This window comes from Vanacampus margaritifer, chromosome 7, assembly GCF_051991255.1.
Source record: "Vanacampus margaritifer isolate UIUO_Vmar chromosome 7, RoL_Vmar_1.0, whole genome shotgun sequence".
Lineage (NCBI taxonomy): Eukaryota > Metazoa > Chordata > Actinopteri > Syngnathiformes > Syngnathidae > Vanacampus > Vanacampus margaritifer.
Genome location: NC_135438.1, coordinates 19,564,691 through 19,590,785, shown reverse-complemented (window position 1 = coordinate 19,590,785; position 26,095 = coordinate 19,564,691). Strand labels below are relative to the sequence as shown.

At 40.5% G+C, this 26,095-nt stretch overlaps 2 protein-coding genes across 5 annotated transcripts in view; one reads left to right on the top strand and one right to left on the bottom strand.

Moving 5' to 3' along the window:
* cc2d1a (coiled-coil and C2 domain containing 1A) overlaps positions 1-12,910 on the bottom strand; it is a 15,282-nt gene extending 2,372 nt beyond the window's left edge. Inside the window, exons 1-26 of one of the 3 annotated variants that reach the window (XM_077570622.1) lie at positions 12,708-12,910; positions 12,492-12,612; positions 12,283-12,412; positions 12,087-12,193; positions 10,184-10,372; positions 9,747-10,062; positions 9,521-9,630; positions 9,364-9,436; positions 9,186-9,272; positions 8,969-9,096; positions 7,710-7,782; positions 7,488-7,621; positions 7,114-7,201; positions 6,941-7,017; positions 6,733-6,828; positions 5,987-6,109; positions 5,535-5,593; positions 4,091-4,207; positions 3,654-3,727; positions 3,523-3,581; positions 3,302-3,453; positions 3,140-3,230; positions 875-1,030; positions 453-584; positions 243-369; positions 81-157 (exon numbers count right to left, since the gene is read on the bottom strand). In XM_077570622.1, coding sequence (XP_077426748.1) covers positions 81-157; positions 243-369; positions 453-584; positions 875-1,030; positions 3,140-3,230; positions 3,302-3,453; positions 3,523-3,581; positions 3,654-3,727; positions 4,091-4,207; positions 5,535-5,593; positions 5,987-6,109; positions 6,733-6,828; positions 6,941-7,017; positions 7,114-7,201; positions 7,488-7,621; positions 7,710-7,782; positions 8,969-9,096; positions 9,186-9,272; positions 9,364-9,436; positions 9,521-9,630; positions 9,747-10,062; positions 10,184-10,372; positions 12,087-12,193; positions 12,283-12,412; positions 12,492-12,548 — 2,832 coding nt within the window. In that variant the 5' untranslated portion in view covers positions 12,549-12,612; positions 12,708-12,910. The remainder of the gene's footprint in view (positions 1-80; positions 158-242; positions 370-452; positions 585-874; positions 1,031-3,139; positions 3,231-3,301; positions 3,454-3,522; positions 3,582-3,653; positions 3,728-4,090; positions 4,208-5,534; positions 5,594-5,986; positions 6,110-6,732; positions 6,829-6,940; positions 7,018-7,113; positions 7,202-7,487; positions 7,622-7,709; positions 7,783-8,968; positions 9,097-9,185; positions 9,273-9,363; positions 9,437-9,520; positions 9,631-9,746; positions 10,063-10,183; positions 10,373-12,086; positions 12,194-12,282; positions 12,413-12,491; positions 12,613-12,707) is intronic. The other 2 variants (XM_077570623.1, XM_077570624.1) reach the window with 2 other exon arrangements.
* Positions 12,359-26,019, top strand: LOC144055034 (uncharacterized). Of its 2 annotated transcripts, none has more exons than XM_077570627.1 (8): positions 12,359-12,526; positions 13,270-13,320; positions 13,465-13,562; positions 13,686-14,380; positions 15,653-15,965; positions 22,201-22,334; positions 25,605-25,709; positions 25,793-26,019. In XM_077570627.1, exons 2-8 carry the CDS (start codon positions 13,287-13,289, stop codon positions 25,869-25,871), a joined length of 1,458 nt encoding a protein of 485 aa, XP_077426753.1. In that variant the 5' UTR covers positions 12,359-12,526; positions 13,270-13,286; the 3' UTR covers positions 25,872-26,019. The 2 variants fall into 2 exon arrangements, with proteins under 2 accessions (XP_077426753.1, XP_077426751.1); XM_077570625.1 differs by lacking the exon at positions 12,359-12,526 and adding an exon at positions 12,885-13,042.
* Positions 26,020-26,095: the final 76 nt, after the last annotated feature.

Sequence of the window (26,095 nt, the reverse complement as noted above, 5' to 3'; positions counted from 1 at the left end):
AGGGACATACTGACACACAGAATGTAAGTAATTGGCGGACATCATGTTTGAATAGCAGTCAACCCTGTTCCCGCATTCACCCTATTGCCTTGACTTGAAAATTTCTTGATTGAGTCAGCGAGTCCTTGGGTGAAGCGCCGCAACACATTTTCATACTCTGCTCACAAAGAAGGAAAAAGTGCGTTAGAGTATATTTATAAATGATATGCTGCTTTCATAGGAATCAGATGTTTGTGTGTTACCTGTGAGAAGAGCAGGAGATGCTCGCTCCAGCTGCGCTTTTTGCCACTGCAGCCTGTGAGTGATCTCTTTGTGCTGATGAATGACATCGGATGGGGGATCCCGCCGGTTCTTTTTGTACTCTACAATCTGAGGGAGAAGAACACAGTGACTGATAGGGCATTGAAGAAATTAAATGCCATACACACAGTTAAACACATACACACGAGTACCTTTCTCTCTAACCGTTCTTTGTCGTAGTTGAGGAGGCTGAAGCTGTGCAGCTTGTACTGGGGAGGAGAGCTGCTGGAGTGACTGCTCCTGTTGCTCATCTCATGTTTGGGTTTAGATCGAGGAGATGGCGCCTGATGTGGAAATGACATATCTTAGTGTTCGTGTATCATTCTGCATGAATACAAAATGGTTATTTATGACCACACCAAAAGCTCTATTAATAATGCACAATTTAGGACCCTCGTTTACAGCATATATCAACAATGCTCTTCAGCACTGAGGCCGTGACACTTGTGCATGAATTGATACTAATAGGAGCATCTTTGATCAGTGATGAGCAAGCAGTAAAGGAGCACTGAAGAATGTTGACAATGTCAGACTGACTTACAGTACATGGACACAATAAAGGTGGTTGTCTCACCCGATCCTTTTGTCTCTCTGGGGGTGAGAGGGAGGAGACCGGTTCAAGGATTAGCCACTTCTCTGTTGTAGGCTGCAGTTCAACCCCGGATATGGGCTCTCTGACTTTCACCCTCACCTCTAACTTGCCACCTGTGGCTTTACGTCCATCCATCACCTAAGAGAAAACAAACATTCCAATCTAGTGTGTACATGTAAGCATATTCATGTCTGTATACATGGTCTAAATGTCTTCAGAAGCAAAAAAAAAAAAAAAAGGAGGAAGGCATTGACTGCAATTAAGTATTATCATTTGTACTATACCACCTGGGAAGAGACCCCTGGCATTTATGGAATACCAAAAACTCACAAGGAAGGCAAGCCTCTCGAGCCAGTTGTCAATAGCATCAACTCCACCACCTATAACATTGCCAAACATCTAGCTACTATTCTAACTCCAATGGTTGGAAATACTCCACATCATAACCATAACCACCACAACTGACCGCACAAACAAGGTCCAGAACCAGAGACTTGCTACAGGGCAAGCACTGAATCACTCGATGCTACCTCCCAGTTCACTTTTTTTTTTCACCATTGCGGTTCTTAAGACTACAAAGCGTAGGCAGGTAAGGACAAAAACCTCGAAACTGGGGTTTAGAGAAAAGCTAAAAAACTGTGGGCATCCTAGCTGTTCCTTCGTCAACTCAACTCAACTTTATTTATAAAGCACTTTAAAACATTCAGTGCTGTATAAGGAGTAAATATCAACCATGCAAATGCACCAGAAGAAAAAGGTCTGTAACACCAAAACCGAAGGAGAAAAAACAGAGACAAATTGTGTTAGTCCTTTAAAGTGCATCGAGAAAGTATTGACAGTGCTTCACTTTTTTAACATTTTGTTATGCTACATACTCATTTCATAATGGGATACCTTTTTTCCTCAAAATTCTACACATAACACCTGATAATGACATGAAAAAAGTTTGATTGTTTTTGTACATTATTTGCTAATTCATTCAACATAAAAAACAAGAAACCCCATGTACAGAAGTATTCACAACCTTTGCCACGATGTTCAAAATCGAGCTTAGGTGCATAATGTTTCCATGCTCATCCTTGACAGATTCCTACAGCAAAAATTGGAGTTCCCCTGTGGTAAACTCAGTTGATTGGACATGATTTAGAAAGGCACACATCTGTCTATAACAGAGGTGGGCACACTTGGTCATTGAGGGCCGGAGTCCTGCAGGTTTTGGATGTTTCCCTTCTCTAACACAGCTGATATATGATGAGCTCATCAGCAAGCTCTACATAAGCCTGATAACTATCCTGTTGATTGGAATCAGCTGCGTTGGAGCAGGGAAACATCCAAAACATGCAGGACTACGGCCCTCGACGACCGAGTTCGCCCACCAATAGTGGTCTATAAGGTCCCACAGGTGCCCCTAGTGAGGATAGGCAGTATGGACAATGAATGGATGGAGGTGACAGTGCATGTCAGAGCACAAACCAAGCATGATGTCAAAGGAGTTGTCTGTAGACCTTCAAGACAGGATTGTCCCGAGGCACAAATACGGAAAGGAGTACGGAAAAAATTCTGCTGCTTTGAAGGTTCTGATGAGCATAGTAGCCTCCATCATTTGTAAATGGAAGAAGTTCCAAACCAGCAAGACTCTTCCTAGTGCCTTAGTCAAAGAAGTAAACAAGAACCTAATTGTCACTCTGTCAGATCTCCTGCGGTTCTAACCATCTCTACAGCACCAATCAGATCTGTATGATATAGTGGCCAGAAGAAAGCCATTCCTTAGCAAAAGGCACATAGTAGCCTGTTTGGAGTTTGACAAAGGTCACCTGTAGGACTCTCAGACCATGAAAAAGAAAATTCTTTGGTCTGATGAGAAAGGTTGAACTCTCTGGCGTGAATGTCAAGTCATGTTTGGAGGAAACCAGGCAGCGTTCGTCACCTGACTAACACCATCCCTGCAGTCAAGCATGGTTGCAGCAGCAATGTAGCATAGTGAGAACTTGGGAGTGCAATGACCTCCGCAGTGAACAAGGCAAGCGACCCAAATACATGTCACAGCATAGGAGGGTAGTCTCTTTGGGTGCAGAGTCAATAATAAATAATAGTCATGTCTTCATGGACAACAATGTAAAGGAGAAAAATCCTCAACAACCAAGACTCCAGTTGCCTCGATTCAACTTTTGTGGAGGCTGTAAATGTATTTATACATCATAATTCACATACATTTTTAAAAAATATATATAAATCAAAACAACTCACCTCGAGAATCTCTCTGATCTCACAGTGGTTTTCCAGACCCTCAAGCTTCAGTTGAGCTGTGCCCACAACCTTGTCTGTTTTAAAGAGGCCTCTGTAAATATGCAGGACATCATTTCAGAGGGATCATTCGGGCATCAACATTAAAGCAGTTCTGATTTGTACCCCTTGTGGATGATTTCAAATTTGAAGCCTTTGGACTGGACGACTCGTTTAAATCCTCGATGCGCTCTGTTGATGTTGAGTTTGAATTGCTCTTTAAACTCTGGACTGCTAGTACTTTTGATTGTGCTGGTTTTGTCCCTCTGTGCCTCCTCCTACACATGGAAAAATGATTTTTTTTTAAATAACACCATCTTTTTTCTCTTGATGTGACAGCTCCTTACCGCACTGGGAAAAGGAAACTCAAACTTCACACTGGCATCCAGATCATTAGGCGAGACACCTGAAGACAGGCACAGAGGTGTAAATTCACACACAATTCCATTTGTAGCAGATTGGCAAGAAATCTGCCTACCTGAGGGAACTGGTAGGTTGATGCCTCTGATGATGTACAGTATCATGTCATTGGGAGTCAGATTGGGGTAGTTCCTACAGAAACAGATAGGGGTCTTGAGCTCAGTATGAGTGACAGATATCAAGCAGTCAGCATTACTGTGATCCAAACAAGACTGTTAAATGAGTCATTTAGCTACCAGCTTGGTGGGTTACTGAAGCCCAAGGAAAATCTGTCACAGTGACTCACTGTGAATCAAGTACTGAAAACATAAATTATGCCAATACGAATATTCAGTTGATACACAATTGTACAATTATTATTAGTAATTGATACATGAAATAGCGTATATCTTATATAAACAAAGCACAATAGAGTTTTCCTAGTTTTCCAAACCCGAAACCACATCAAATGTACTAGTATTGAATTTGAATGTTTGCTAGGATTTTTCTACTGACTTGACAACACTGAAGGTCTTCTCTTTCGTGTGACACTTGGGCACTGGCTGGCCATTGGTGTAGGAATTCTTCAGTATCTCTATATTTTTGAATGACTCCTCTACAAGCTTTTCACACCTAGAGAGACACAGACACAGACCTAAAGCACAAATACAGTATACACCGTTTATACAAAATATACCTGTCAAGAACAATTGTAGTCCTATATAACTAGTTTAATAATACAGGCACTGGAACAAGATTTTAAGATGCTAGACCTCGTCAAACTACGGTAATAAACATCATTATTTTGAGAAAAGAACAAAAGCGAACAAACTATTGCAGCTGTGAAAGATATGTGATTTTCTTGTTTACTAAACATTGTTTTTAAATAACAATAGTGGTTCTCAACTGTTGTCACTTGGGACACATTTTCCAATTGTTGCAAAAGTCATGACTCACTTATGTCGAATTTACGAACAATAAAGATTTTTTTGAAAATAGCATCCGAAAACATGTGTAGACTATTTTCGAATGCTGATATAATGCCAAAAGCATATTGCTCACACTTACGTCCTCCAGCAAGAGACTGAGCAGTAGTATTTGTTTATGGAGTAAACTAGTGTGAGGCAGCTATGGTACACTTATTACCTAATAAGTTCCATGTGAGAGAGTAATATGCCTCTTTATTGTACTGGAATAATTACAGTAAAAAAATACATGCCATTTTTTACTAGCTCTCTGCGACCGACCCAAAATAAGTCTACAACGCTTTTGGGTCCCGATCTACTAGTTGAGAATCACTATATGAATATATTGTATATACAGCATAAATATTGTATTTAATAATCAATTGTACTTATTTGCCTGTTTATTTTATTCATCCATTGTCTTTTGTAGCAGACATGTTGCATCAGACATGCTGTGGCAATGATAGGCATGGATACTGTCTTGGAATTGAGCACATAACTGATTATTATTGATTGTCACTCATTAAAAAATAAAAAAATAAATGTTTTTGAGATTACTTCCAACAAGCTTAGGAGTGAAGCTGGACTCCTAAAGATTAAAGCAGTACAATTTCATTAGAACCATGACCATTAAATAATGCCTTGGCAAAGATAATTAGTTTGACACCATTAGACAGCATTTTAGTTTTGATATGTGTACGGTACTTTTGCAGTTGCAGGTAACAGTAATGTCACTAATATTTTGGTAATGTTAGCTAGAGTGCAAATTTTCCCAAACATTGGATGGTATTAGATTGTGCAGTTGTATTTTACTTTACTGAGTCTCCACTAATTGTATGTTTTGGTCAATTAAACTTGGTTAAAAAAAGGTTAAAGGTTAAAAAAAAAAAATCACCTGCACATAAAATAATTGCTTGTATGTAAGAGAGATTTTTTTGGTTGAAGATGATGTAAAATAAAACAAATAAACAAATCTTTAAGCAACATGTTCTTACTTGAGAGCCTCGCCAACATTGCCCATGAGTATGAACTGCTGTGATTGACTCAGACATTTCTAGAGATCAAGTTGGAGAGAGAAACAGATGCAGTGGAATGGTTTGCATCCACAATTAGAGCATTCAACATCTTGTACACATGTGGACAAAATTGTTGATCTGATAATGAACAAAAAACCCACAAGGGTCAGAGAAATAACTTGAATCTGACAAAAGTAATAAATAAAAATGTAATGAAAATTTAACCAATGAAAATCATACATTGCTTTTGAGTTGTGGTTCAATAGATTTTTTCATTTCTCTTATGAAACAGGCCTGGACAAAAATGATGGTATTCTTAACTTAATTTTGTTTTTCTTTCATTAACAGAGGGGAAACCGACAATTGTGTCCACACGTATGTGAATACTTACTTGTGCTGCTGTAAGAGTGAAACAAAATGTGAATACTGACCTCATGTTGCTTTCGCAAAAGGTCCATTAGGCCGTGATATTGCTCACTGGTACGAGGAGAAAGAGGAGATGTACGGGAACGAGTCAGCAAGAAGTCTTCCTCACTGACTGGACTGATGGGTATCTGAGACAAGTACAAATATAAAGAAAATATATACTGTACATTATAATTTTTTTTTTTTTTTTAAACATTCTAGACATGAAACAAAGACCCAAATAAGCACAAACATCTGACAACTGTCAGGCCCATTGTGCCAAAAACAGGTGATTTAATAAAATAAAAAACTTAAAATTTAATCTGTGATGCAGAACACCTAGAAATATCAGGTACATGCACCCCTGTCAAATCAACTTTCCAATTTCTATTTGAAGTTATGAATACTAGACGCAAAGAAACAGTGGCACAGGAATAATATTCTATTTTATAATTATATTGTGACTCAGAGTCATAGAGGAACCACTAAGTTACAGAGGGAAACAATCATGAGACCCAAACCAAATGAAAGAAGTCATGTGGGGTCTGTTCTAGAGTCACAGACAACATATAAGTACAATAGACCTATAATAATAATAATGGTGCTTTTATGTAGCACACTTAAAGCGCTTCACATTGGCTACCGTACATTACTCATACTCTGGTGACGTAAGTAGCCACAGCTGCCCTGAGGCAGGCTAACAGACATATTATGCCACATACACAATACTTCAATATTATCTTGTGTTTCATTAATTGCATAAATTTTGAACCTTGGTGATATCAACAGGAAGGCCAGACTTGGCGGCTTCGATCATGGGGTCCAGTCCTTTGGCATGTCTGAGGTGCTGTGCTGCTCCCGTCATATCCTACAAGATATAATCAAGACTTTTTTAAATGGTTGTTGTGGTTAGAAATCTTACTGAAACACAACAATATCAGCCACTCAATCTACCCCAAATAAACAACTCTATTGAATACCTTCATCTTCTTTGAGGCCAGGGCTGCGCGCAAAAAAGCCTGTCGCCGTAGCAACAGGAAATCCACTTGCTGTTGGGCTAAAATTTGAATCAAGAGAAAAATAGGTGATGCCCTTATGTAGCAGTCAAAGCATGGATATGCAGACATGGCTTGAAGTTACACTGCCAACACACCTTTGGCCCCCAGTTTTGGTGTTGTGGAGCCGCCAGGGGTTTGAGGCCCTGGAGATTTAGCTTTCTGCGCAGATAGACGCACGGAAGACTATGGAGAAAGTTTTTAATAAGGATGCAAATAGAGATGATAATTGAGACTGTCATCATAATATGTAATAATGTAAAATATAATGTCAACAGAATTACACACCTGATTACATAAGGAGGAGCAATAAACCAGTAAAAAAAAAAAACATAACATTCAATACATGAGTAAATACAACAGACTGTATTTCTATCTGGAGTCTAAAGGCAACCCAATCAAAATCCCTGGCTGTATATCAATTAGAGCACTTGGCAGTATATTTATTAGAATGTTTTAGTTTTTTTTTTACCTTGGCAGCCTCTCTTGGACTGTCCTCTTCCTCTTCTTCTGCTTCTGGATCCCGATTTGCTATTTTCATAGCTGTTTCCAGGACACCCATAAAGTTTTGCGAATCTCTCTCTGAGCCCTGTAATGGTGGACAACCTAGAAAAGAAATACACATATGATACAGTATATAATATATACACACAGCTAAATTTTAAATGGTAAATCTATGAAATCAGAAAAGTACCTGGTGGTACAGGTAGATCGGACAAGTTGACAGGCCGACCAGCTTTGTGTGCTTTAATGGAATCTTGGTATTGCTGTTAAAAAAAGAAATTATGAAATCATTTTCAATAATGGTGTTTTTTTTAAACTTGTCATTCTTGTCTTGATTTTATTGGGATAAAAAAAAACTCCCACTAATGGAAGACTGTCAGATTAACCATCCATCCATTTACTACCGCTTTGGTCGGGTTGCGGGGGCAGCAGCTTTAGGAGGGAAGGCCAGACTTCCCTGTCCCCAGCCACTTCAACAGCTCTTCCGGCGGGACCCCAAGGCATTCCCAGGCCAGCTGAGAGACATAGTCTCTCCAGCGTGTCCTGGGTCGTCCCCGGGGCCTCCTGCCGGTGGGACATGCCCGGAACACCTCTCCAGGGAGGCGTCCAGGAGGCATCCAAACCAGATGCCTGAGCCACCTCAACTGGCTCCTCTCAACGCGGAAGAGCCGCGGCTTAACCCTGAGTCCCTTCCGGATGACTGAGCTTCTCACCCTATCTCTAAGGGAGAGTCTGGACACCCTACGGAGGAAACTAATTTCAGCCGCTATACGGGATCTTGTTCTTTCGGTCACGACCCACAGCTCGTGACAATAGGTGAGGGTAGGACCGTAGATCAACCGGTAAATCGAGAGCTTCGCCTTTTGGCTCAGCTCCTTCTTCACCACCACAGACCGTTACAGAGCCCGCAACACTGCAGACGCTGTACCAATCCGCCTGTCAATCTCCCGCTCGATTTTGTGTAAAAGTACAGAGATGAGTCAGAAATGTTTTGGACTGAAAATACCAAGATGAACCTCTACCAGAGAGCTGAAAAGGCCAAAGGCATGGAGAAAGAAAGGATCTGCTTATGGTCCAAAACACAAGCTCATCGGTGAAGCATGGTAGAGGTACCCGGTAATGTCATGGCTTGCTTGGGCTTGCCTGGCTGCTTCTGGAATGGGTTTACCAGTCTTCATTGCAGAATGAAGTCTACAAAACCATTTTGTCTGACAATTTGCAGAAAAATCCATCAAAACTTATTGAGAGAATCTTAATCATGCATGCAATGACCCAAAACACACTGCCAACACAAGAAGGGACTTCATCAGGGGGAAAATGTTGATCCCAGGTAAATATGGCAATAATCATGACATAATCATTCTCCTTTAAAAAGGCAGCACGGTGTGCCATGAAAGTTTTTGTAAGGATTAATGGACTCCTTAAAAATGTGAGCAGCATGGCCTGTACCTTTACAATGCGCTGATGCATGCGTGATTTGCGGTCATCTCCTTTGCTCTTAGCGCCATCTGCTGCTGATTTGTATATTTCCATCCTTTGCTGCAAGGCTTCGGTCACATTGCTGGGAGCAGGAAGGCCTTTAAAAGGCAAATGCACATTTAAACATTAGGCGCAACTTCATCACACAGTGCAAACAGGTCAGAAAAAAAGAAATGGTGCTACCTACCAGTGGTTGGTTCCTGAGTGATTGTTGGAGTAACAACGGCTGGTGGTTTGGGGGAAGGTGGTGCTTGTGTCCCATCTACTACGTCTCCTGTGAATCATTGCGAAAATGCAAAGATGAGTTTGTTTGTTTTTGTGTGTGTTTTATTTTAATACATATTCTGCTTAAGTAGTCACACTACCAGGGCTTGGGGGAAGCAAGCTCAGGTCTACTGGTTCACTCCTATCTACAGCCTCCACTACTAAGTCCAGACTCTGCATATTAAGAACACATCTTCATCAGCTTGTATTAAAACTTTTTTTTTTTTAAATACACATGTGGCTTTTAAGTCTTGTTACCTTTGCAGTGACATAGTGTTGTTTGGCCAGGTCAATGTTACCACTCTGTTTGGCTTGTATGGCTGCTAGCTTGTACTCCCTTTGTCGGGACAACACTGCTTGTTTAAGCTCTAAAAGAATAGAAGAAAAACATCTACATTAGTCTTCACAAATGCACTCATGAAATTGTCCCATACATTACTTGTGGAATACAAAGCATTTTCAGAGCAATATGTTATCATGTGACCTGAGTGTTGCGTGTTGGGCTGACTGGGTGTCAGTGGAGAGATCATCGGGGTTCCCGGAGTGATGGCAGCAATCGAGTTGTTGGGTGGAGCTAAATGGAGTGGCTTAGTATTAAGAGCTGCTGGCGCTGACTCCCGTGAAGGTTTTTGATTGACTGAAGGGTAGGGAATCAAATCGGGCCCTGGCATTTCTTTCTCTTTCGTAGATTCAGACTCAGCTGCAACACTGGCTTTTCCGCCTACAGCAACAGGAGGTGGCATCTCCTCCTCGTTGACTGGCTTTCCTTTCCTGACCGATGTAAGCATGGACTGCAATGTCTGAGGATGGCAAGGGCAGGAACTGTAAGCATAACTTAGATCTTTAACACGGATGGCACACGTGTATTAGGGTCATCTTGAGATATGAAACAAAGTTTGCGATTGAGACAGTTTTCAAAACCTTTAATCCACGGTCATATCTTCGAGACTTGCTTGTCTCCCCAGATGCAGTTGCATTGGAGATGGCAGTCTTGTACATCTCCATACGCTCCAATACAAGGCCTTCCAATCCAGTTGCACCAGTGTGAGTCTGCGGAGTCTGAGGAGGACTGCTTTTCTCATCATCCCCTAAAACGTCATTCAATTCTGCCTGTGAACAAACACAGATGTATTGTGCTTGCATTTTGTAAGGGGGGGGGGGGGGGGGGTATGAGAATGATGAACAACAAAATATTGCTAGAGAGTGAAACTTTGCTAGTTTTTTAAGCAATCAGTGTTCATGGGTTCTTACAGTACACTACAGCCAAGACTGAATTTAGACTGCTTCAGCACCCCCAAATTTTTAGAGTATATAGATATATTTTTACTGTGTGTTCTTTTTAACAAGCTAGAACCTTATAGCTATAATGTATATTTAAAACCATAGAGTTTAAAAGTAAATTTTAAACAACATAAATACAGTACACCCCCCCCCCCCCAATTTGATTGAAAATGGTTTAATCCACCTCGACCCCTCCCCCGCTTACAAGCAGACAGCAGAGGCTTAGTCCTTCTCAGTCCAGTCACAGGGTATGTCTGTCAATTGTTCCTTCCTTTTACCAGGATATGTGAAAAGTTTCTTACCTTCTACCACTCAACACTAACACGTTATTTTCATTACTAGTCTGCTTTTTTGCTCCTCAATCATGTTGCTACGTGCTAATGAGGGAAACAAGTGTTAATATTAATGTCTCCATTGTGCTCCTATTGGCTAGCTTACTATGGCGTGTGTGGCGTGTGTGGCGTGTGTGGCGTGTGTGGCGTGTGTGGCGTGTGTGGCGTGTGTGGCGTGTGTGGCGTGTGTGGCGTGTGTGGCGTGTGTGTCTGCACAGAAAAAAAACTAGCCTCATGGAGTAGGTCATGGACATAAGATTGTTTTTCAGCAAACAAAAGCTAGTAGATTCAAGCACATTTATTTTTTTTATGTGTATGTAATCTATGTTTTTGATAACATAGTACAGACAAGTAAAGTACAAAAACAATCATTCTGTATTAAGTTAATGTCTGTTAACATATTTTATATGTTGTGTGTTTCATTTAAAAGAAAATTTCAAAAACAAGTCCAAGGTCTATTATTGTTAATTCTCACTGTAAAAAAAAAAAATAATAATAATAAAAATTCTCACTGTAAACTGTGGGGAGCTGGTTTACTCCAGGCATACTGTCAATGTGTGTGTTGGGGAGCTGTTAAAAATAATACCCTTCTCAAGAAATTAGGATTGGGATATGTTTATATTTTAAGTCATTTTCTCCTTTGCATAAATTTTATTAGATTTGGTTTACTCATTGACTTCCCATGCAATTTTTGGAGCGGAAAGTAACCCCAAACCACGACAAGCTACCTAACACATATCCCACCCCATTGGCCCAATCTTTATAGCACCTCTGATCCTAGAATCGCCTCTGCTTGCTACCATTAGGCTAGCATACTTTTGTTTTGTTTGTTTGGTTGAATATTTTGATATGTAACTATACAATGCTTAATTCTCTTTTATTTGACTTGTATCAGTTTTACAGTAAAGTTCAACTTCAAAGTTTTTATACAGCTTCTCTCTATACTATATTGGCTTTTTACACGGATCTGGAATGTAAAGGATAAAAGGGGTACAGTTTTCCAGTGCATTAAAATACATTGGAAATGCAAAAAACAAACATTTCACTGAACGTTAATATTGGAGTTAAATTGCTCGTTCGTGCCACCGAGATGATGCTGTGTTTTTGCACACAATATTGTGCAGTGCAGTTGATAGTAAATATAAACAATAGAACATGGGCAGATGATTAAAATTTGATTGAATTATTATTCCTATAAATGTTTGTTTTACCAGCAGATCTTCGTCATTATCCAAATCCTCATCTCCCATGTCCTCTTCATCCAAGTCTTTCATGCAAAGAGCTGCCATTCGCTCAATATCAGCAATTGCAACAGGCGCTACACACCAGAAACATTTAAAGTACAGTGAGACACAAGTAAACTTCAATGTACGTGGGGGGTCAGGGATAATCGAGTGGTCTTTACACCTTTAATTTCACGTTTTTTCCTTTGTGGTCCTCCTCCTCCCATCAAATTGTGTAGCTCAGCCTCAAGATCTTCATCGTTACCGTCATCATCCAACCCCCCATCCGGGTTCAAGTCAAGGAGAAGCCCCATCTGAAACACATTTACACAGCTCGAAGGTCAAACAGTTGCTCAAGAACGGACATCTGGTTCAAGACCTGAGACGAGTTACCTGTTTCGCGCGCGCAGCCCCTTGACCCCGGGGAGGTGGGTTCCGATTTCGACTCATCGACACTTAAAACGTGGCTTCTAAAGACAACGAGACGGGTGGTGGATTTTTTCCGTCACCTTCGCTAAAGAGAACCATTTAAATTTAATCAACAGTGGCCGAGTGATGCATGTCATCGAAGTTTATGTGGCTAATGCCTATACAAAGTCGATTCTTTACCTTGTCACTTTCACGCATTTAGCGACAGCTGACGTGTTAAGATAGGCTCTCGACAGCCGAATGTCGAAATAAATAGTAAAATACTACAATTACAGTGTTAGTGTTAACAGATTTCTAGCCGTCAAAACAAGCTCGACAGGCAGTGGAATTACTTCCTACATTGCGTCTCCAACGGCAACAAACAAAGCGCTTTACGGCTGAACGCAATTCGACCATTCCTGACGTAAAACATTTAAGGATTGCGCTGGCTAGGGACAAGTGGATGCTTAAATTCAAGCGCAGTTTAGCTTAATACTTTTGTCGCTGCCCAACAAGAAGGGAAAACAACACAAAAGGTACATACATTAAGTTACATATTATATATTAGTTTGAAATAACTTTAGTAAATATCCAAACCTACAATCTTTAGTAATGAGCTCTTCATTAGCTCAAGGAAACCATAAATCTGATAGTTAGCTTCAAGCTATAAAAAATTATGTAACCGTGACACCATTCCTTTTGGAAACTTTGAAATATTTACTGAATATGTGTATCTTTTTATTCATTTTACTTATTTGTAAAGGTAACATTTGAAAGAAGATGTCCACACCAAGTGCAAACTTCCCCAATGAAGGTAAAGGATGCCAATGAATACACATAACACTAATTTTTATGTGTTGCTTCAAATTGTAAAAAGTACGTAACAGTTAATAGTAATTGTCTTAAGTTACTGTGATTACTGTTTTTGATCCATAAATCTGGCCCTTTAATTTTCAAGACTGCTCAGATCCACCACAGCTTCCGTCTCACAGAACAAGAAAAAGGCCACGTGACAAGCTTTCTTCTGCAGACGTAGACCATACTTTTCAGCAACAGGTAATTAGGCCAATTTTTTAGACATACTTATTCTAATAAATCCAAGACTACTTCATCATAATTCCAGGACACTGGAGATAATAATGCGGCAAGTCATGTTGTACCTATGTGTTCCCTCTGCAGGTGTCAGTTATAATTTCTGTGAAAGATCAGGCAGCAGCACAGTCCTCTCTGAACAAACCAGATGTCATATCTGACAAAAAGGTTGATGAATCCACTGTGAATGACGCTGTTAAAAAGCAACAAGAGGCAACAGTCACCCATCCCATCAGTCATCCTCAACTAGAGATTTGTCCTATAAGGGATGACAGCAAGAGCAGAAAGGACAAGGAAGACAAAATGACAAAGAAATGTGAACAGACACTGACTCGAGCATGCACTGATCAACACAAGGGTTTTCCGTTGACCTCTGAAGAAGCAGACCAGTCATGTTCAGCGTCTTTAGAAGATCAGCAAAGAACAAAGAACGACTTTCAATGTGAATTAGTAAGAAACCAAAAAGCGAGCCAAGGTGGACCGATCAATGAGAGCATGGGTTACAGCAAAGATGACAAGGCTGAAGCAGTGGCAGGAGAGCCAGCCAAAAAGAGGAAAAGGTTGGGTATGTGTGGTCTGACAGAGAAGGAACAAAGTCATTTTTTACAAATAAGTAAGAATGTAAACAGTAGACAGAAAGTTGAAGAGCAGTTATCAACCAATGAAGTTGACATTAAATCATCTCTCTTAACACCATCACTGCTGCCAACCCCTGTGGCCAACATTGCAGAGCCTAGAGAGGAAAAGGTACTTCACTCCAGTCATGATAGCGCAGCAGACAGGTGAGTCACGATGTCTTGTTTTTATTAAAAGCTAAAGATTTCCAAATAAATATTTAAAGTTTTGTTCAGAGGTTTATTGAGCTTACATTCTCAAAAGTATGGTAGTTCCACTTATTTTAGGGTACACATACAAATTTGTAATATCTTGAGATTCTTGACCATTTTATAGTGTACCGTGAGCGATCCCAGACAACGAGGGGAAAAAATGGCAAGTGTGTGGTGTAGTGGAGGTGACGACACAGCATGAGGGGGATTGACCCTAGGAAAAATAAATTATGCAAATCTGCGGGTGCCAAACCACCACTATGCGGGGGTCGACTGTACCAAGACTCAACTACAAAAAACTACCATCATAGCCTCATGCCCATTCATTCCTACACGTTGAACCCTTTATTACTGAGAATTATATTTCTTTTGTCAAGTACAAAATGACCTTGCAAATATCATGTGAAATTCAAGATTCTTGCCTTTTCATTTTGCTGCAGCCACACCTTTGCTGTATTGCATCTTTGCACAATTGCAAATTGTGGATAAGCATCTCCCTAATATCTTCACTGTATTTATTTTTTAAATCTATTTCATTGTTCTGTCTTTATTTTCATGAGTCTTGGGACTTGCTGGGCTAAATCACATTTTTTGCTTGATGTATTTAAATATACAATTGGGTACTTTAATTCATTTTGTTGTGTGTTTAGTTTACAGTAAACTCCAAGCGTTGTGTCAAACAGTTTACGCTCAGGGAGGGCAGTATCACATAACATTACACGCCTGCTGCACAAGTAATGTTGTGCACTCGGTGCTTTTACATTGTCAGGAACTTGCAGACACTGAGCCGTTCGGCACATTAATTGTTTTTCTTCGATTATGTTTTTAAGATCGCGAGAAGCCAAAATTTAAATCATGTTTAAATTTCAATTTATTGCCCAGTCCTATGTGTAAGGATTATTATTGCACCATTTTCCAAGGTCTTAACTCACGCCACACCACAGGATACTTGCTTGGGATAGTTGTACAGAGATAACCGGGCCTTTGCTGATTTTAATAGGAAAAGAGAAAAAATGTAGTAGTAGTGTACCTTGCTTTAGATTTCAATTTTAGTCCGCTTGGAAGATGGAAAATTCCAATTTAAGTGGAAAAATTACAATAATTCATTCTTCAATTGATGTCAAGTGTGTTCTAACAAATAAGTCAAGATAAAGAGTGAATATTGGCATACAGATAAGTAACATGTTAAGACTGTTTCATTTGTGTTGTTTTGTTTCTTAAACAAAGGCCAGAAACAGAGGTCCACATTCCTGACGCTCCCTCTGATGGGTGTATCAGTGTGTGCATGCCAAGTTTGTGGGACAAAAGTCATGCACATGAAGAGGTTCTTACTCTGGATCCAATTATAGACACAAAGTCAGACCCACCTGCAATGGAAAAAGAATATCATTTGGAGAACCCAAATCCCAAAGAAGTGGATTGTGGATCATCAAGCACCACTTCTAGCAATGTGGAAGTGCAATGTGTTGCCATAACAACTGATGAGAAGCGGCATGACATATGTGGTGATGCCTCTGGCGGCTCGGAGATCAACGGCATGGTGAGTAGTTATCCAGTGTCCCTGTAGGGAAAGCTTGTAGCATAAATTAGGTTAATAATACTAATACTAATAATAATAATAATAGGGAGGTTAATAAGTGGTACAAGCACAGACACAATCAAGTTTTTTATAATAAAATTTAATATTTCTTTCTAATGAGACATGCAGGGTACAACACAAGATTCTATTCTACGATAAGGATAAATGAATGAAGGAAAACAATTAGTATATATAAGAACGAAATGGGAAAATAAGCAGGTGGTAACTAGTGACATTTGGCGGACCTTATGAGTCGATTATTATCCAAAGTTGATCTATATCATGTTTAAATGCTTTGAAGTCTCAAGTGGCTCGAGCAGCTGGGATGTTCTTCAACTGGTTTGCAGGTAAAAAAAAAAAGAAGGAGTAATACAAAAGCAGGGCAAAAAAAAGGAAAAAACAAAAAGGAAAAAAAGTTAGAGTGGCTGCAGGTTGAAAACTTTAAGACTCTTCAAGTGGTTTAATCGTGTGGTTGAAGACAAAAGAACACTGTGCCATTTAGAAGGTCTCTGGTGTGACTCGAGAGCATCCATCCATTTACCACTTATCCGTAGTCAGGTCGCAGGGTCAGCAGCTTTAGCAGGGAAGCCCAGACTTACATCTCCCTAGCCACTTCGTCTAGTGCAGAGGCAGGCAGCCCTGGTCCTCGAGAGCCTCAGTCCTGCGTGTTTTAGATGTCTCCCTACTCCCACACAGGTGATTCAAATGATTAGCTCATCAGCAAGCTCTCGAGGATCAGGGTTGCCTACCCCTAGTCTTGTGCCTCTGGGGGGGATCCCAAGGCGTTACCAGTCCAGCCAAGAGACATTGTCTCTTCAGCGTGTCCTGGGTCCTCGGAGGAGCCTGGGGCCTCCTGCCAGTAGGACCTGCCCAGAACACCTCTCCCGGGAGGTGTCCAGGAGGCATCCTAATCATATGCCTGAGCCACCTCAGCTGGCTCCTCGCAACGTGGAGGAGCAGAGGCGCTTCTCACTCCTTCTCAGTCTTGACATCCTCTGGAGGAAACTCATTTTGGCCGCTTGTACCAATGTAGCAATATTGTTTGTTTATATGCTGACGCACTAACGTGTCGCGGAGTGTGATGTCATCAGTGGAAGACCGAGGTGAATGTACTGCACGCACTGTTTGTTGGTGATTAAAGTAGAGAACCCATTTGGGTTAAAACAATTAAAAGTGTGTCCTCGTATGTAAAACAATTAAATTTAACATGGTGACAGCGGTTGAGGACTCGGTTTGAAGTAAAGGTGCGACATACAAGTTTTCCCCCTGAGAGGATTGCCGTTAGATGGACTACCGTTAGCTTAGCCGGCTGGGAGTGTTAGCCAGCTGTGTGAGACGCATTGGAAGGATTAAGACCTCCACAACAGCTCTGTTTGGACTCCGGTAACCTTTCAAAGACATGGAGAGATGAGTTTTCCCTCTATGTGGACCTGGCTATGGTTGAAGTGGATGACAAACAGAAGGTGAAATTGTTTAGTTATCTTGTTGGCGAGAGCGGCAGAGAACTTTTAGACATGGGTGACACAAATAAGGATGCATGAAGGTTCGAGGACATCATTGACAAGTTTAATGATCACTGCATGCCCAGCGTGAACGAGACCGTTGAGCGATATTGTTTCTTTACTAGAAACCAAAACGCCAGTAAGAATATTGACAGTTACGTCACGGAGCTGAGAGAACTGGCTGGAACGTGCAACTTTGGGACATTGAGAGACTCGCTCATCAGAGACAGGATTGTGTGTGGAAGTAACAAAGCAATGATAAGAGAAAGACTGCTTCGGGAGAAAAACTTGACATGTGCCTGCATCTGTGCAGAGCCGCGGAGCTCTCTAAGGAGAACCTTAAAACCATCACGGGACCGATGATGCACGCCGTGCAAGGAGCACAGTACCAAGGACTTAGTGGAGTCTAAATTCTGCGGGAAAACACATGAAGTAAACCGAAATGTCCAGCCTTTGGAAAGAAGCGTGCAAAATGTGGCAAAGAGAGACGGGTCCCGGTGGCCCTGATGAAACCACTAAAAGAAGAACTACAAGACCTGCAACGCAGAGGAATCATCATGCCTGTAGATTGCAGCACAAACTGGATCAGTTCCATGGTTGTAGTGCAGAAGCAGAATGGCAAGCCAAGAGTCTGTATCGATCAGAAATTTCATTTCCCATTGCCAACAATTGAGGACATCTTACTGGACCTGTCCAGAGCCAAGGTGTTCACAGTTTGTGACGTCAAGAGTGGATTTTGGCATGTGCAGCTGGAAGAGGAATCCAGCTATCTCACAAATTGTCACCCCTTTAGGTCGTTACAGATGGCTGAGGATGTCGATGGGGATAAGTCCGGCCCCTGAAATATTCCAATGAAAACTCACACAAGCATTAGAAAATGTACCCGGTCTGTACATTATTGCAGATGATATCTTGATTACAGGTCAAGGAGAGACACAAGAGGAAGCGGAGCGAGATCATGATGAAAAACTGAAACAGTTCCTGGACAGGTGCAGAGGAACATAAAGCTGAATGCAGAGAAATTTCGACTGAGACAAAAAGAGACTACATACATTGGACATCTCCTGACGGCAGGTGGGCTCAAAGCAGATCCAGAAAAAATGCGTGCTGATGAGCAGATGCCGGCGCCGTCAGATGTGAAAGGAGTGCAGAGGTTGATAGGTATGGTGAATTACCTAACCAAGTTCTGTCCTCACCTATCAGACCAGTGCAAGGTGTTGAGGGACCTGACTTACAAAGACAGTGATTTGGGAGTGAACAACAGAGCATGAAGAGGCGTTCCTGAAATTAAAAGAGACAATAGCAAGTGCTCCAGTGCTGAAATATTACAACCCGGATGAAGAACTGACAGTACAGTGTGACGTTTCAGAAACAGGTTTGGGCGCAATGCTTATGCAGATGGGGAAGCCAGTTGCTTTTGCAAGTCGAGCACTCACACAAACAGAACGTGGTTATGTGCAGATAGAAAATGAGTTTTTAGCAATGTTTTTTAGTATGTAAAAATTCCAGCAATATACATATGGCCGCAAAGTAACAGTACAAAGTGATTATAAGCCATTGGAAACCATAGTGCAAAAACCCCTTCTGAGTGCACCAAAAATACTGCAAGGCATGATGCTGCGCATACAGAAATATGACATAGACGTCATATATGTGCCGGGAAGGGACATGGTGCTCGCTGACACCCTAAGCAGATCCTATCTTCCTGAGAGTACAGCAGTGGAAGCTGAATTGAAGAATGTCAACATGGTGCAAGATTTACTAATTGCAGCAGACAGGCTACAGGATATAAGGAACGCCACAGAAAACGACAAAACGTTACAGCTTCTTATTAAAACGAGCCAGAGATGGCCTAAATATAAGTCATATGTAGGGCCTATGAAGTTCAGTTGTACTCTGGAAGTGTTGTTCGGAGGAATCGCAGACACCGCAGGCGCGCGTATGGGATGAACTTTGGTGACCTCAGCGATCTGTAGATTAACATCCTCAGTCAGCCAAAAACAGAGGGACAGGATCGGTCAGAAACTGTTCCTTCCTCACCTCCACCTAGAGACACACCTGTAACAACCAGAGCTGGTCGCACAGAGGTGCTGCCATGTCGTTATAAGGACTTTGTACTAGATCGCAGATAAATGCATCCGTGCCACTGATGGGAAAAAAAGAAAAACAATTTTTTTTTTAACATTGACGTATAGGTTGTGAAAGTAAATATTTTGTGATGAAAGTAAATATTTTTGTTTATATTTTGTATTTGTGATATGCGGTTACTTGCTTATTTTGAGTTATAGATAAAGAGTAATGATAACTATTTTATTTTCTTGACAGCTCATGTTTACTGTATTATTTGTTTATGGTATGTCTAATTGCTAAGGTGAACAAGTGCGAATTTTTAATTACATTGTTTAGCTCTCTTATTGTTAAATTTAGGGATAACTTCGAAAAGAGAAGGGATTTAGCAATATTGTTTGGAACAAAAACATTATATATATATATATATATATATATATATATATATATATATATATATATATATATATATAGATAGATAGATAGATAGATAATAAAAAACAAAGATGCAGCAATTGACATGTATATGTATTTAAATATTTTTTTTATATTTAGCTACCGTTGAGTACATGTCAAGGCTTATCTGGCTAAGGAGAGAAAAGTTACAAACACTGACTGAATATTATTCCTTCTAGCTTTCCCATCGAGCAAACACGTTTTTTTAACAGTGTTGTGGTATAAGTAAAAGAGTCGTTCGCACTGTGATGGTGTGTTCAATTGAAAATCGGAATTTAGACCTCAAACAATACTAGCCAGAGTTGCATGTTTCCAGCGCTTCCCAGCCTTATAAATGCACAACAAAACATGTAACTATAATGTTTACATGATAGCCAGATAGCCTCCTGGCTTGGCTTGTAAGATTCATCTACCTCGCTGAGTTTGAGATCCAACTTGAGGAAGAAGGTTAATTAAAATCCTGACTTAAAGTTACAAGTTCCGATATTTGTAATTTAAGGGCATCAGTAGTTGTATCACAATTTAGCTGTTCAGCAGAGCAGTGTAACCCTAAGATGTTTTTGTTGTTTCTGGGAGGGTGGGTAAAAGGCAGACTACAAATAGTTTAAGTTTATGATGTTTTCTGGCGTCTTCCCTGCTAAATAAACCAAATACGGCAGGACAGGATTCTAGCATGTCTCGCAATATTTTTACACTCTCTTGAACGAGGCTCGCTCTGTTACACCACTCTCTCTTTTTGGCTAATGACATGCGCAGTACACAAAACACCTCAGTGTGTAAACTAAAATACAAAACCAAAAGTAATAATTCACAAAACAAACATTAGTCAATTGCAAATAAATAAAACACGTTTGCAAACCTCATTTAATTCCACCAACCTCGACCCTCCATGCGGCGTCACCACGCACCTTGAAAGCGGGCTACCAGTGGACGGGGGGTCGCCCGGGGATTCCCTGCAGCAAGCCCGAATAGGTGCTTTTGTTCCCGGTGCACGCCTCCCTTGGGTCTGGAGCTCATACCGTTCCAAGTTCTGCCTAAGTGGTGGCTCGGGATCCCGCCGTCCTCCGTTGGAGCTGGGCATAAGTGGACAGTCTGTGCGAAAAAAACATAGCGGACGAGCAAACGCTGTCGTGAAACAACAGTGTTTTCTCCCTCCCGATTCTTTGTTTTCATTTATTTTGTTAAATGTATGTAGACCTTTCATCCCAAGCTGCTGAAGTCGTTAGTTTATTGAAAAAAAAAAGTATTCTACTTGTAATGGGGTGAAGTGTTGTTTATATGCCATAGGCGCTCTTCACTGCCTTCTTTTGCCTGGAAGAATATCGACCACAGCGGGGGAAAGCCGTGCTGAGTATGATGAAGGCAGCAAAACTCGTGCTCGCAGGCGTACACGCGTCAAACAAACCCTTCGAAAGTGGAGGGTTATGGATCGTGGTCTTCATAAAACTGAGGGGGACACGTCCCCCCCGTCCCCAGTGCCATCTGCGCCCGTGGATACGTAGACCGGTAAATCGCTATTTCGGATCAGCTTTACCACAACAGGCCAATACAAAGTCCAATCCGCCTGTCGATCTCCCGCTCCATCCTGTCCTCACTTGTGAACAAGAACCCAAAATAATTGAACTCCTCCACGATCTCATCCCTGACCCAGAGAGAGCACTCGACCCTTTTCCAACTGAGGACCATGGTCTCGGATTTGGAGGTACTGATCTTCATTCCAGCTGCAAACTGCTCCATTGAGCGTTGGTGATTGCAGCTTGAAGAAGCCAACAGCACCAAAGAGATGATTGATGAGTCCACCAAACCGCACCTCCTCAATGCCTTGGCTGCGCCTAGAGATTCTGTCCATAAAAGTTATGAACAGAATCTGTAACAATTGCTGCCGGCAATGCAAAACAAACTCTAACATGGCCATAGGAACGGGGGCTTTTCAGGCTGTGCAAGTGGCGGCTCACGGAGGGGCATCATTTAAAATTATTATTTTAAATGATATTAATGTGAAAGCCTGAGGAAAGCATGACAACTAACATGTCGTCCGAGTCATGACTCCGTCATTGTGACCTTTAAATGAAAGATTGCCAATAAGAAAGCGAGAATTTTTGCATTTTTGTGGGACATATTTTAAATTATTTTTTAATATAATTATGTGTGTTTATTTTTGTCGCATACAGCCTGGTCATGATGATGATCCCAGTTCTGGTGCTGTGAACACGGAGCACCCGCGAACCATGAACCCCACTGGTTTCCTTAGATCTGGGTGCTTCGATTTTGTCACAGACTCGCAGCTCAACAACATTGAGTTGATGTAAGTAGATTAAAGAAGAAGTAGAAATGGTAAAACATGCTAAATGTTCATTCTCATCAATTTCAGTCTATGATTCACTTGTTAGATATTGATAATAATCCTCAAGAAAGGTTTTAAGGGCTTAATCAGCGCAGGAAATAATAATTAATAATTTCTCAAATTCACACACTTTTTACGTAATAAAATAAATAAATAAAAATAAATTGTGGTAAATATTTCCAAGCTAACTTGCTGTCAGATAAGTGTAACCGATTTCAAAAGCAGGCCAAATTGGTCGAAAACACACCGGCCCTGCGCTGAGGCAGGTTTACATGTAGACATTTTTGCCATGATCAAAGACATCTGGTCACCTGTTAACATGCGGCGTGATCTGCCGATCTGCCGTTGACATGTTCTACCACGCTTTTCAGCGGTGTGTCACGCAGATTGATGTAAACATCACATGATTTATCAAGATTGAGTTAATCTAGTCAGCATTACGTCGTACGCAACCTACGTCATTTCGACGTTACGGCGCACATACCTCATCCGTAGCACCTTCTTTTTCATTAATTTCCCACAGTAATGACGTCATTTTAAAGTTATCTAATGTTGTTGTGTTTTTGATACCTCCAGCAACGGACGTCCATCGAGCAGGTCGGCTCGTCATCAGGCACGTCACGTTTCCGTGTTTAAGTTTGAATTAGCTCCGCTCTGCCGTCCGTCAGCAAAGAATGTCCATGCGGAAACACGAAATACTGGTTCCGGCTCTTCCAGGTTGCGCAAATATGTTTTTTAAAATTACTGTACAAAGTATTTCGATGTAAATATCTACTAACGGTGAAATCCGACTTAAGTTGAAATTCGGGTTACATTGCCAGCGTAGGAACATAACTCAGACGTAACTCGAGGACTCCCTGTAGTCACAATTGTTTAAACACAAAAATTGGCTTTATAAAAACACATTATGAATTGTTTGAAACATTTTCTCCCATCCCAGACACTTTCTGGAAGGACAATGACATTTTTAAGTGTGAACATGACGTCAAGTCACTACGCATTTATGTCAAGACAGAATGCGCAGACCGGGCGCAGCTTGGCTCAACGTCGCAAGCTGGCTGACATAACCACAATGTGTTAAGCGTCTTGTGCCTGTGAATTGCACAACACATTGACCATGGATACATACGTCACAGTAATACTTCAGTTTGGCGCAAAAAAAAAGGCTCACACCGAGACAGGCTCTCTTCTATCTCAATCAGTTATGAGGGACACACATGAGCAGCTGCGCTCATCAATTCCCGAACAAATCTGGCATGAGATCAACTCTATTGAAATCCTCATTCTCTCTTATAAGCGAGCCACGGAGCGACTAATCTTTGTGATATTTTGCGAGTTTGAAGTGGACAAAAGTAGAGATGTCAACATAAATTTCGGTTTTAATTGATCGCCATTTTTGACATTATTAGCGATGTGCAATGATTTGGAATGGACAACAACATGGGAAGAGGGAGCGCGGTGTAGCTACTGTATATTGGATTTGTAAGGGACATTTTGAAATTAGTTATTTACAGACTTCTCCAAAACAGATTAAAGGGAAAATGCAAAGTAATATAATGTTCCTGACCAAAAAATACATAGAGAGTTTATGAGTGAAAGATGGGCAATGCCAGCTGGCCGGATTGTCCTTTTCAGTGTGCTTAAGTGTATATTTCCACACCTGTAACTTTTTCGAATGTATTTGGTGTCTGTGCATAAATAGCCAATGACTATGTTTATATGCTACCAAGTTTCAGACTAAGGTCAAAACCCTGGTTTCTGAAACATTCAGAATAACCTGTTTACATGCATGAGCAGAGTTACTCCTGATAATTGTAATCAATTGGGACATCCCCATCTACGGCAGCGCCCAGACAATGTCCTGATGCAAACATACTCGCACAACATTCCAGTCACCTTCTTGTAGATGTTGCCATCTCAATACTTTGTACATCAATTAAAAAACAAAAATATTCATATCTTTCACCAAACTAAAAATAGTAGGTTTCCTCCTCGCTCCAAAATTGTGGCGCTGCGCTGTGTTCTATATTTCTCCATGTTTGTTTACCTCTGCTTGTGTATTTACCCTGGGTTGCGCGCCAGACACCACATACAAGTAGTTCCTGCACTCAAAAGACCAAGATTCCTTGCAGATTGAACATGTGCAGAACACAAATGAATGATACAGTATTCCGATACGCATTCACATGATCAAATATTCTGGTGAGAAAAGAAGAAACCCAGTGATCTTATTGAGGTTTTTTAAACACCGGAATATGAGCAGATTCTGGGTTTTCAGGGTATTAAAAAGGCCTTGCGCACCTGGAATATTGTTAATATTCGAGTTTTGAAAGAGATTTATTTATTGCCTGCATGTAAACATAGTCAATGAGTTTACACTGACTTTGCTGGATACCAAGTTCAAAGAAAGAACTGCCAATAGACCCGTGAGAACATGCAAGTATCTGACATTAATAAGTAAGGAAATTAGGAAAAGGATATTAATAAAATGCCAGTCAGTAATGTTTGAACTCTAATAAAGAAGTTATTGATTATAAATGTGTGTTTCTATAAATTTTTGTTTTTACCCCCTTAGTAATGTTTTGTGTTCAATGAATGATTAGCCAATCATTAAATTCGATAAATACATAAATATGTTTTTTTAAATATATATTTTACGTCATTATTTTAAAATTGTATTTCTAATTTAGGTAATTAAAATTAACCAATTTGTTATTCGAATAAAATGTATAATAATAAAGTGTGCATTAGGCCTCTTCACCCAGTCCAGTTAATCAGAGAAATTAATACAAAATAGAAATGCACATTCATTTCTATTATATTATCTTTATTTTCACTTTTTTAAAATTATGAATATGTGAGATTAACATTAACATTGATCACCATGAATAAGACGGATCCCATGCAAGCTAGCAGCAGCGTGTCGATCGTCATTTAATCAAACATTCAATGAAATTATGATTTGTCAATTGCTTGCAGTCTTGTCTTTATTTTAAGCAAGCCTTCAATTTGTTGACTACGGCGAGGGACAAGCAACATTTGGCTTAACTGTGCAGTTGAATTTTCTCGCTGGTTGACATTGTGGCTTTTTTTTTTTGCCAGCTTTTACACACAAAACTCCTGTTGGAAAATGTCTGCTTGTTTGTATCATCGTTTAGAACATTCTGTATTTTCTTTGTCGCTATCAAACACGTTAACCAAAGAGATTTCAAATATTTGTCTCTCCTTCAGTGAGGAAGAGGCCATAAAGGAGAAAGTTGTTCAACCGTTTGCAGGCCACGAAAAAGATGCGTCGGCATTGATATGTGGACTCATCAAGGAACTCTCCTTTCTCAAGTTAGGCCATCTAGCCTTCTATTTTTCTGGCCATTTGTGGATTTCTTGATAATTACGATTTTGTTCGTCTTAATTTTTTCCAGTCGAAGTGTCATGGCGGCTCATCGAGAGATCGAGAACATTCGGCGTGGCAGTAAAAATTCAAGAAGTCTACCCCGCTGAGTCGATCCCACTGCATGCCAAGTTAATGCTCAATATAAACGCTGCTTCTTTGTTCATTAATTTCACAAATTACATTTTGATATTCACTTAAAGCCTACATTGCCTTGTTTAGATTTGTTGTTTAGTAAAACTGGGTTCATCTCTTGCAGCAGTGTCTCAAAGTTAATTATTTCACATCGGAACCAAAAAGATTAATAGCCACAAACAAGTGTAGGTTTTACAAC

Excerpts from the sequence above, each read along its gene's own strand:
- LOC144055034 (XM_077570627.1), top strand. The coding sequence starts at position 13,287 with ATGTCCACACCAAGTGCAAACTTCCCCAATGAAG. Across the intron at positions 13,563-13,685 it reads ACCATACTTTTCAGCAACAG|GTGTCAGTTATAATTTCTGT; the intron begins GTAATTAGGCCA and ends TTCCCTCTGCAG. Across the intron at positions 22,335-25,604 it reads CTCAACAACATTGAGTTGAT|TGAGGAAGAGGCCATAAAGG; the intron begins GTAAGTAGATTA and ends TCTCTCCTTCAG.